We start from the raw sequence: 12,206 nt of genomic DNA on the forward strand, positions 1-12,206 counted from the left end.
ATACTACCCGGATTGGTTGGCCAATGTAGTAATGGTCAAAAAAGCGAATGGCAAGTGGAGAATGTGTGTGGACTTCACTGATCTGAACAAGGCTTGCCTCAAGGACAGCTATCCGTTACCGCGCATTGACCAGTTAGTAGACTCAACTGCAGGCCACAAATTGCTTAGCTTCATGGATGCCTTTTCAGGATACAATCAGATAAGAATGGACGAGGCTGATCAAGAGAAGACATCTTTTGTCACTAGTCAAGGCTTATTCTGTTATAAGGTGATGCCGTTTGGTTTAAAGAATGCAGGGGCGACGTATCAGAGGTTGGTCAACCACATGTTCCGTCCGCAGATTGGGTGGAATGTGGAAGTCTATGTAGATGACATGCTGGTAAAAAGTCAGGACGAAGGAAGACATCTAGACGACCTGCAGGAGACATTTGAGACATTGAGGCAATATCACATGAAGCTGAATCCTAGCAAATGTGCCTTTGGAGTATCATCAGGGAAATTCCTTGGCTTTATGGTATCCCACAGGGGAATTGAAGCGAATCCAGATAAAATTCAAGCAATACTGGACATGAAGCCACCGCAAAATACCAAGGAAATCCAATCCCTCACTGGGCGAGTCGCTGCGCTTAACAGGTTTGTTTCTAAAGCTACTGATAAATGTTTGCCATTTTTTAAGGTTCTCAAAAAAGCATTCGAATGGACCGACGAGTGTCAGAGAGCTTTCGAAGATTTGAAGGTATACCTTACCATGGCACCGCTGCTGAGTCCATCAGTGGAAGGAGAAGAACTATATTTGTACCTAGCGGTAACCCCACATGCAGTGAGCTCAGCATTGATAAGAGAGGAAGATAAAGTCCAAAGACCTGTGTATTATACAAGCAAGGCATTGAAAGGAGCGGAAGGACGATATCCACAAATGGAGAAGTTGGCCTTCGCACTAATCACAGCTTCAAGGAAGCTGAGGCATTATTTCCAAGCACATGTCATTAATGTTATGACAGATTATCCTCTCAAAAAGGCAATGAATAGACTGGAAGCTGCAGGACGATTAATCCAGTGGGCCGTGGAGCTAAGTGAGTTCGATATCAGGTATCAACCAAGGCATGTCATAAAAGCTCAAGCCCTAGCAGATTTTATTGCAGAGTTTACCCCAAGTCATAGAGAGACAGAAGACAGTGAAAGATGGATCGTCCACGTGGATGGTTCGTCTACACGGCATGCAGGAGGAATTGGTGTGGTCTTGCAATCCCCAGAGGGAGATAAACTGAAACACAAAGTCCGTCTACAGTATCAAGCGACTAACAATGAAGTCGAATATGAAGCCCTCCTCAAAGGGCTAGAATTGGCAAAGTCCGTAGAAGCCAAGTCCATATGTGTCATGGGGGATTCCCAACTAATCATGGGGCAAGTGAATGGGACGTATGAAGCGAAGGAAGAAAGAATGAAGAAATACCTTGGTAGAGTGATGCGCCTTGTGAAAAGGTTTGAAAAAGCTGACTTCGTTCAAATCCCAAGGGAGGAGAACGTGGAAGCTGATACTATAGCAAAAGAGGCCTCAGCAGATGAATCATTAGAGAAGTCAGATGAAGTTCAATATATGCCAAGTATCGATGTCCAGGAAGTACAGCAGGTGGATAACAGAGAAAATTGGATGACTCCAATTGTATCATACTTGAAGGATGGACGATTACCAGAAGAGAAGGACGAGGCCAGAAAGGTGAGGGTGAGATCAGCTAGATACGTCCTTATGAATGAAGTGCTATATAAGAGAGGTTTCTCTCAGCCTTACCTTAGATGCTTAACTCCGGACGAAGCAAACTACGTGCTGAGAGAAGTTCATGAAGGGGCATGTGGCAATCACTCAGGAGCCAGATCACTTGTCCACAAGGTCATCCGTGCAGGGTATTACTGGCCGCACATGCAAGCTGATGCTAAAGCATACGTTAAGGTCTGCGACCAATGCTAGCGATTTAGCAACGTCCCCAGACAACCATCGGAATACCTCACCCCAATGGTGGCACCGTGGCCCTTTGCACAATGGGGACTAGACATTTTGGGTCCCTTCCCTTTGGGAATAAGGCAGATGAAGTTTCTAGTGGTGGGCATCGACTACTTCACCAAATGGGTGGAGGCAGAACCGTTGGCAAATATCACACAGCAGAATGTAAAAAACTTCGTCTGGAAGAACATTGTATGCAGATTTGGAGTGCCAAAGTTATTGGTGTCTGACAACGGACGACAATTTGACAATGCACTCTTCAAGGACTTTTGCTTACACTTTGGAATTCAGAACCATTACTCCTCCCCTGCACACCCCCAAGCCAACGGCCAGGCTGAAGTTGCAAACCGATCCTTGTTGAAAATCATCAAGACTCGGCTTGAGGGGGCAAAGGGAATATGGCCAGATGAATTACCAGGAGTTTTATGGGCATACAGGACCACAGTGAGGACCCCTACAGGGGAGACCCCTTTCAAGTTAGCCTATGGAAGCGATGCAGTCATACCTGCAGAAGTACATATGGCTAATCACAGGGTGATGATGTATCAAGACAAGGATAATGAGGACCAGCTTCGTCTGAACCTCGATCTAATAGACGAGGTAAGGGCAAACGCAGAACACAGGGCAGTAAAGTATAAGAACCTCATGGCTAGGCAGTATGATGCGATGGTGAAGCCTAGGCGTTTCAATATAGGAGATCTCGTCCTGAGAAAGGTCTCTTTGTCAACCAAGAACCCAGCACATGGGAAGTTGGGCCCAAACTAGGAAGGACCCTATAAAGTAATCAATTGTAAAAGGCAAGGATCCTACTACCTGGAGGCCCTGGACGGGAGAAAGTTGGAACATCCTTGGAATGTGGAGCACCTGAGGAGGTACTACCAGTAAGAGTGAACCTATGGACGAGACTGGGTCTTATCTGTCTACTAGCGTACTATTATGAGTGATGCTGTTTGATACTACTATGTTTGGTATTGTTTGTGTGTGAAGTTTGAAACTATGATTTACTTTTTATAGATGTGTTGTGGTTATGGACGAAGTCATGAAGTATGTATTTATTAAATAAAAAGGCATCACTGTGCATGTGCCTTGTCTGTAAACAATATTTATGTTATGTACAAAATGTTGTGTGAATTCTCCATGACATTGTCGTCCAATTCAATCCTCAAGAGGGTTGAAAAATCCAAGACGAACAAAATCTCTGGACGCAGAGATGTAACGTCTAAATTTTCTTGAATAAAAGGAAGAAACCACATCCATACTCGTCCAACTCATGGACGAGGTAGAGCCAACTGAAACAATCCAAATTCTGGACGAGAGAAAAAGTTGGCAAAATAAGTAGATGGTATGTAAAATTAGTTTGCAAGTCTTAAGACGAATCAAGCTAATTAAAAATACTACCTGCTAAGACGAGTTAGACTACATGAAAAATATGTATTCTCAACATGGACGAGCTAGGAGTAAAATAGCTTAGCAACATCCGTCCATGCAAAGAAAATGAGATCACTCGTCCATGCAAAGAAAATGAAATCATTTGTCCATGCAAAGAAAATAAAACTTCATTCAAAAGGTCGACATCCTACGTCCAAAAACCCTTGATTAGTTTGAAAAGCAGAAATAGTATACTTAAAAAACCCGTCCTAAAACCATGGACGAGTATAATGTATTCTTGTTACATAAAGAAGGTCCAAAAACAAAGGACCAAACACAAAGGTTACAAAAAGAAAGAAAAAGCAAAATTACAAAGGTTAAAGTCTCGTCCTAAGAAGGGGGAGCATTCTCAGCAGGCTCGTCCTGAGGAGGCTGAGTACTGGCGTCGTCTTCCACGTTGACGTCATCAGAGCCGGTCTGGAGGAGAGAGCTTGTGGCAGCAGCAAGGTTAAGCTTGATTGAGCTGAAGTCAACTTCAGGGAAGTTTTCAACAGCATCCATTCTGAAATCTTCAAAACCAGCTGCATAATTGCGATCCAAAGTGTCTGTATACTCTTTGGACGACTTGAACTCAGCCACAGCGTCCTCTCTTGCCTTGGAAAGACGAGCATTCAACTCATTGTTCATCTTTTGTAAGTGATCAATGCGCATTTCCTTCTCCAATGCATCCGTCCTTAGCTCCTCAATCAACTTGTTACGCTCTTTGACCTCGTCCTTAGCTTTTTCAGCAAACCCAGCCCATTTCTTACAGTCAGCGTTCACCTCCTGAATCCTTGTCTCCAACAAGACTCTCGTCTTGTCCAGCTCCGTTGCCTGTCTAGACGCTGCTATGAACTTTGACATGGCCTGTGAATAGAGAAAACAACATAGAATGATTAAATGAGGAAAAATTAATAACTGAACAAGGACGAGGGATACTGGCATACCTTGAAGAGGTCATGGACGCCTGAATGTTCAAACTCCTTCAAGCCCATGTTATAGCACATGTTTATATCCTCGTCCTTGACGGCTGTCTGGAAACGTTCCCAAGCCAGATCTTCGCTCTCAATAATGTTCGTAGAAGGCTGGGACGGGCCAGGCGTAGTAGATTTGGCTAAAGGAGTTCTGGGCGGAGTCTTGGACGGAGTGGATTCAACTGGAGTGGACGAGTCCACGTCGACTATCTAGACGGCAGGCTGAGACTGAGGAGGTTTTGACTTAACCACCTTGGACGAGCCCTGCTTAACCCTTTTATCTCTACGACTGGGGAGCCCTTCCAGGTCAATATTCTTTGGCAAGAATTTTCTTTTGTCCCCAGTCGTTGGACGCGTCTGACCCTCAGGACGATCCTGGGCCATACCCTCAGGACGCTTCCCTTCTCCAGCAATTTCCTTCCCTTTGTTCTCCTTCATTGTTGACATTCCTAAGACGAGATGGACAAATTAAGAAATGTTTACAAAAAAGAAAAGGGAAAGGAAATATAGCTAAAAACTTACTTTTTCGCACAGTAACTTCGTGGGCTATAGCTTCGTCTGAAGGCTCGGGACCTAAACCCCACTTGGCTAGACGTCTAAGCGTGACAAGAGAATGGAAGCTCCTATCTGCGTGTAGACGAGCCCTGTGGACGCGGTCACGGTGAAATTTGCTCAAGGACGGACGTTTGGCAGCTACAACACAATGAACAAATAGAGGTTAGAAATTGTAAATGTACCAATAGGAGTAAGAATAAAAATAGACAAGGGGAAGGGGCGTACCTTCTGGACGAAGGTTCCCTAGGTCCCCAGTGCAAGGGGGAAAGGGATCCCTGCCAACGTCCACAGGGTTCCCTGCCCAGAAGCCTGAAAGAAAAATGAACTCCGTCTTCCACTTCCTATCAGACGAAACTAGGGACTTGATCAACCTACAATCATTCCCCCTAGCGGTAAACTGATAAAAACCTTCAGATTGACTTATGGCAGAAGGTTTGTAACAATAAAGGAACTCATCCACTGTAAGAGGACGGTCCCCACCAAAAACTTCCCTCCACAAAATTTGCATGGAGATAATTAATCTCCATGCATTAGGATTGAATTGACAAACACCTAAACCTAACTTGACTAATAACTCCCTAGAGAAGGCATTTAAAGGAAACCTAAGGCCACCTAAAAAGTAAGATTCATAGACGCCTATTCCAAAACGGGGCTCACAACACCACTCTCCACGGACGGGTAACCTAGGGTTAAACTCGTCCGGGATTTGATACCAGGATTTAAGGTTACCTAACCTCTGTTCGTCCGTCTTAGAATGGACGCCTATAGCGCAACTAAAGACGGTCTCTACCTCGTCCGAAGGATTGGACGGAGAACCAGCTTGAGAGCCAGAAGCTCTCCTAAGCTGTTCTTGGACGACTTCAATAGGGAGCCCAGGGGCCCCAGAAGAGTAGTTCTCGTCCGTGCTTCCTCAACTCTCATCACTAGCACTGCTAGAGTTAGACCTATCACTAGTATCATCACAATACTCGTCTATAACCTTATTAAGGCTATCAGTAGACGAGGAAGCAACAGACATCCCTAACAAGAAACTTAAACCTAAAGACGAGAAAAAGAAGAGTACCTGGCTCTAGACGGAAGAAGACTCTAGACGCAGAGAACTCCTAGACGAGGCTCTAGACGAGGGATGTCAAGGAAGAAAATTTATGGAATGAGGAGGGTTAAGGGAGGCATTCCACTATTTATAGGATGCTGACCTGGGTAATCGAAACGACCCAACCAATACGGAAACGACACGTGGCATCTACCTTGGAAAAATAAATCGACGGAATCAGTCTCTAATAAGAAAAGGACATGTGGCACAGTAATTATTAACCAATTGTGCCCAAGGACGTTTAACCCTTTGGACGACTCACATGGATGAGGGGGCAACTGATGGTGTCACAAAATCCCAAGTCCGTAACTCGTCCATATGTCTCGTCCAACGACAGAAGCTACAATAGGCGGAGAAAATTGGAAGCATACCAGCGAACCTCGTCCGTATATGGACGAGCTTAATACCTCGTGAGATCTACTCGTCATTTATGAACGACAAGCCTTCCAAGATGATCTCGTCCACCTTTCACTAAAAGTGGACGAGATCGTCATGAAGGTCTCGTCCATCCTTACTATGGATGGACTAAAAGTGGACGAGTTCCTCATGAAGGTCTCGTCCATCCTTACTATGAATGGACGAGTTCCTAGGTAACTTCCACAGCGGTTATGGAAGTTACTCCCAATTCTCCGGACTCCTCGACACTGGGAACGGTTACCAAACAGATAACCATTCCACACACGCACACTATATAAGGCTTCTTCGATTAAGGGTGAGATTGGATTCAGACATTTTCTGACTTTTAAGAGAATACTTCTTCGTTACAGAGAGTTCAAAGTAACTAACTTGATCATCGGAGGATTTTTGGCCGGTCCTCACCGGTCCCTTCTGATTCTGTGTTCTTTGTATTACAGGAGATAGCCCCAAAGATCTACGTTCAAGTCTTGTCAACCCACTGATAATCAAGGAATCATCAACTTATAAAGCTAAAACTTAAAAAACCACAATTTTGCATGATTGTTCATTTCCTCTGCAGTTGTCGGGATTGAGCTCGAATCTCTACTCTATTGTGATGCCTAGCGCCAATCTTTGGCCGCTTCAATGTTCATCTAGTACTGCAAGAACACCATCTTCAACCTGTCCAAGCCTCCATCTCTAGACCTATCCAAGCCCGCCTAAGCGCCTCAAGCTTAAAGGAAGCTGAGTTCTTTCTTGCTTTCTTCTACTTTATGTTTTCAGTCAAAAGCTCTTAAAGTGTGGGAAACCAAACTGGTTAAGGTCAATTTGAACATTGTTTTCAAACTTATCATGGTGTGTTCATTGAGCTCCTTATATTTTATTTATATTTCTAATTGAATTTATTTATTTATTTATTTTTTTATATCTGAGATTATTTCTATGTGAGATGTCGAGAAGTTAGAGGGTGAGAAGGGGAAAAAATGGATGCTTACTTTTTGCTGATTATATCCACATGATTACATGAGGTCACCCCAATTTTGTGAAAAGATTCATACTGGATTGTATTATATATTCTCCTAGATTCGCCTCGTGTGTACCAAAATATATATATATATATAGTTAAGATTTTAGAAATTGCTCTTTTCACTATTTTGAAGGTCTTCCTCATTGGCACTACACATTTGTATAAGGTTATCAAGTTTTAGAGAATTAGTTCTTCTTAAGAGACCTCATTTGCTATTGCCACAGGTATCTTCACCCTTGCCTTGAATAGAAGCAAGCATTTTTTTGTTTGTTTGTTTGTTTTTTTTTTTTTTTTTTGGTTTTTTTTGTTTTGTTTTTTTTTTGTTTTTTTTTGTTTTGTTGTTGTTGTTGTTGTTGTTTTTGTTGTTGTTGTTTTTTTTTTTTTTTTTTTTTTTTTTTTTTTTTTTTTTTTTTTTTTTTTCCAATCAGTATTGAATTAATATGCAGGGAAACTTTCTTCTATGGGAATGACATGGTAGGAGCTCAAAAGATCTTACTTCTGGTTATACTAGTCATGAGATTGTAGCTAGAAATTTATTATAGGTTGGTTGTGGTATTCATGCATTGGTCTTTTGGAGCTCTTCGTTAATAGAATTGTTTGTTTGATTGGTTTTGGACAAATGGTTTTTATCTTATTGCATCAAGAAGCATTCGTGGTAAATTGATTTTTGTGTGTGTGTGTGTTGGGAAGGGGGGGGGGGGGGGAATAAGGAGGTGGATACTAAATAAACTATAAGTTCGAAAAGGTTTTTATTTGGAGTTTGCTTGGGATTATATGCCTTTTGTTCATTTGGTTGGGCTCTAATTGGTTTTGACACTATTTTTGGATGCATTTGGCACCTATTGGCATATTTGGAAGTAGCTTGAGATGATTTGCACTTTGGTCTTTTGGTTGGGCTTCGTTTTGATTTAGCACCTTAAGTAATCGTGGCTTGAGAGTAGTCTCTAGAAGGCAGGGAGGATTTTGATTACATTTGGTGATCTACAAAATCTCTTCATTGTGGATAATTTTTGAAAAGCTTGGTGCAATTTGTAATTCTTCATTTTCAGATTAAGGAGAAATTCTTTCTTTGACTTGTTTGGAAGATTGCTTGGTGGAATTTTAGTTATGGTGAAGATTATTAGAATTTTCCTTATATTCATATTTTGAATTGATTTGGGTTGCAATTTGAGATAATCCATAGAGACTTTGATGGAGGTGTAGGAGAATTTTAGAAATTCTTTCTTTGACTTGTTTGGAAGATTGCATGGTGGAATTTTAATTATGGTGAAGATTGTTAGATTTTTCCTTATATTCATATTTTGAATTGATTTGGGTTGCAATTTGAGATAATTTATGGAGACTTTGATGGAGGCGTAGAAGGATTTTTCATTGAGGGGCGTTTGATTAAATTCAAGCTACAATGGAGATGTGTCACTTTTGTTTCATTCATGCTTTAATCGCATATCTCTTGGTGCATAACAACATATTCTCCTTTGTTGACTTTGGTTTCTTCTATTGATTGAAAACTAATTCTTACCATGTATTCTTTTTTACGTTCCTTATAAAATAACTAAATTTTAAAATGGAAAAAAAGAGAACATGTGACATATCATAATTGGTGGACAACAAAAAAAAAAAAAAATGATGGAAAATTGGTAGGAAAAAAAAAAGATACAGATGATTTGTATTCTCTCTTAGTCAAATATATATATGTTGCTCTCTTGTTTGATTTGTGTGGCGAGTCTAACAAGTTGGGTGATACAAAAAGGTGTGGCAAAAGGTCATAGTGAGAGACCACTTTAATGAGTGTTGTGCAAGAATTCCAGAGAAGGGAAATCTTCTACTTATTTTAGGTTTAGCCTCAAATTTTGTATTCAATCCCAAACATTTTTTGAAGGTAGTAAACTTTGTCTTTGAGAGAGAATAATTTTGGGTGTATTGGGGTTTGAGTTTTGTGAGAATGTCTCTACATCATTTTGTATTCTCCAAATTTGTTAGTGAAATTTGTTGTTGTTGCCACCCATGGACGTAGGCCAAACTGAACCATGTAAATTCTTGGTGTTCTCTTTTCTTTGTTTATACTTTATATTTTTTTGGTTAAAATCTTTTTATTTTTTTTATGGAAGGGTCCTTGAATCTATTAATTAATACATTTAAGTATTATTATAGCATTTAATTGAACAATTAAAACTTGTAGTATGGAAAGAAAGAAAAAAGATTAAAAAAAGCACAAAATATTGATTCAGCACAAGGTTGTACATCAAAATTAAATGGGCAATCCATTTGTTCCAGATGCCTAATATATTTGGTATATTAGTTAATACCAATACTAATAACTTTGAGGGTCAACAAAATAACCAATGCATTCAGTGAGTTAGATAGAGTGATAATTTTTTTTGGGGCTAAAATGTAAATTGCATTTGAGTCAATTCTCCATAAACAAGAATTCCATCAAGCCGTCGCCGGATCCTCAGGTTCAATCAGACATATATATGAATCTTCACGATGCTCCGAATGCAATTAAAAGAGCATTTAGAGGTCCGCTACATTTGTATCAAAACATGTAGACACTTATGCAATCTTGCGAGGTTTTTCACGCACAACACGCAATATTCTTTGCTACTTTTGTTACATGTGCATGTATAGTGTGATTTGGCCATTACAAGGAATACATGTGTTAATGTATACTCACTAAATTGTCTTGACTTGTTTTTGAAATATAAAATTGGTTAGGCTTGTTTAGTGTGCGTGTGTGTTTGGATCTAACAAGTTTTAGAATTAATAAGTTTTAAACCCAAGTTGTTAATTAGATTTATTTTGAATAAACCTTGTTAAAACAAACTGTAAGGTTGAATTTATTCAACCATCTAATTGGCTTTATTCCGTGCCAAATTTGCTTGTAATTCAGCATTTAGTAACCCTGTATATAGGTGGGTTTGTTGTAAGGGTAGTGAGTGAGATAGAGTGAAGATTGCTCAAGAGTGTGCAAGAAAACAGAGACTCGCGGCTGGGACTCGCGGGTGACTTGCTGCTGCAAGCCGCCAGAAGTAGCACACGTGCCAAGCATGCTGGAAGATGAACAGTCATGCTAGCTGGAGCACTACAGGACAAAACAGGACAACTGGCCATACGGTTAACTCGCGACTGGATCTCGCGACTTAGTCAAGCCGCGAGGTCAAGCCGCGAGCCACCCCTGTTTTGTAAAACCTGACGTTTCACATTCCTCTCCCACTCCAGTATAAATACCCCTTTTACCCACGATTGTAAGAGAGCTTTCAGAGAGAATTTTGAGAGAGAAACCCTAAAGAAAAACAAGATTTTTCACCCACAATCTATACCTTAGAGTCTCTTCAAATTCCCCTACTCTCTTCCTCTCCATTGTCAAATCCTTGAGAGGCATTATACCAAACCTGGTTCTCACCATCATCATCACTGTGAGACAGTTGTTTGGATTTCTGGGAAGCAGTTAGGAAGGAACCAATCTTCATTGGTTGATGCTACGGTCTAGTAGCGGAATCCGGGAAGCTAGAAAAGAAAAAGGTTCGGCGCAACCTCGTTGGAGCAAGAAGCTTGGAGGGCTTAGGTGCACTGGGTAGATTAGGCTTGGAGGGTCTATTGCTGTCCTTGTATCCCAACTGTATTTTCTAGTGGATTGATTACCGCTTGGTGGGCGGCGGAGAGGTTTTTCGCCGAGGACTTCGGTTTCCTCTTCGATAACACATCGCGTGTTGTCTTTGTGTTTGCATCTTCCTTCCTCTCTATCTTTGCCTTTTTATTATCTGCTGTGGTTTTATTTTGTTATGGCTTAGATAGTTTTTAACCAATTTCATATTATAGCATATGTTAAGTTTCCGCACACTAGTTGTTTGACATATTGCTTGAATTGGTTAAGTTGTATTTTGGGGGTCTAAACGTTCAAAGGTGTTTTGTACACGTTTTTGAACTTTCACAAACAAACATCAATATCATGCACAACGAAAAATTAAATAAGGGAAGATATGATAACCTAGGAAAACCAACGAAACAAACTAGTTTCACAGTAAAAAACTTGGGGGGAAACCTTCTAGAAAAGCAATTCATTATAGTAAAGAGAAGTTTTAGATCTAGTACAAAACTTTTGTCCCTAGCCTCTACAATTCTCGTAGATGAACTTAGAGCAGAAACCTTCTACTACTTCAGAACCTCTGAAATCTTCAATATATGAACGCCACCCTTTTTGCACGGATCCCAGTACATGACTAACACACCAACTTGAGGATGATTGTTGGCTGCAAAGTTCTTCACTTCATTAACAATGAAGATCAAGAAGCACTTGGTTACAAAACCCTAAGGCGTAAAGACACAGTAGCTTCTTTCAGAGACAATAAGACATTCGGTCACTTTTTGCATGTGTTCCCCTTGTATTCTCATGTGTGACGGCCTTTAAAATAAACCTTATATATATCTAGGGTTGTGAGAAAAGAAACCCTATACATACATGTCAGCATGGGCCGAAAATCAAATCTGGAAATCTAAATTTCGTAATTCTTGATAGATACAGTTGTCGAGCTATCTGTTGAGACCTCGATAGATACATTTGTCGAGATATTTGTTGGGAATCTGTCCAGCTTTAATGAACTTCCCATCTTTACTTGTTTCTTTGACAGATTTGCATGACTTCAATACTAGTCATGAAGAGGAAGGAGAGAGCAAGGTACTGCCACCTTTGGGAAGACACAAAGAGAGTATGTGCAAGAGTAAAGAAAGAGGAAGCCGCACAAGAAAGAAAAAGAA

At 40.7% G+C, this 12,206-nt stretch overlaps 1 protein-coding gene across 1 annotated transcript; it reads right to left on the bottom strand.

Moving 5' to 3' along the window:
- Window positions 1–3,599: 3,599 nt before the first annotated feature.
- LOC126702113 (uncharacterized) lies at window positions 3,600–4,488 on the bottom strand. Its single transcript, XM_050400738.1, has 2 exons — window positions 4,354–4,488; window positions 3,600–4,273 (listed from the first exon to the last, which is right to left on the bottom strand). The coding sequence occupies exons 1-2, from the start codon at window positions 4,411–4,413 to the stop codon at window positions 3,758–3,760; spliced, it is 576 nt and encodes a 191-aa protein (XP_050256695.1). The 5' UTR covers window positions 4,414–4,488; the 3' UTR covers window positions 3,600–3,757.
- Window positions 4,489–12,206: the final 7,718 nt, after the last annotated feature.

This window comes from Quercus robur, chromosome 10, assembly GCF_932294415.1.
Source record: "Quercus robur chromosome 10, dhQueRobu3.1, whole genome shotgun sequence".
Lineage (NCBI taxonomy): Eukaryota > Viridiplantae > Streptophyta > Magnoliopsida > Fagales > Fagaceae > Quercus > Quercus robur.

Coding starts and splice junctions, on each gene's coding strand:
- LOC126702113 (XM_050400738.1), bottom strand. CDS start 4,413: ATGTGCTATAACATGGGCTTGAAGGAGTTTGAACATTCAGGCGTCCAT. Junction 4,274..4,353: donor GCGTCCATGACCTCTTCAAG/GTATGCCAGTAT, acceptor CTCTATTCACAG/GCCATGTCAAAGTTCATAGC.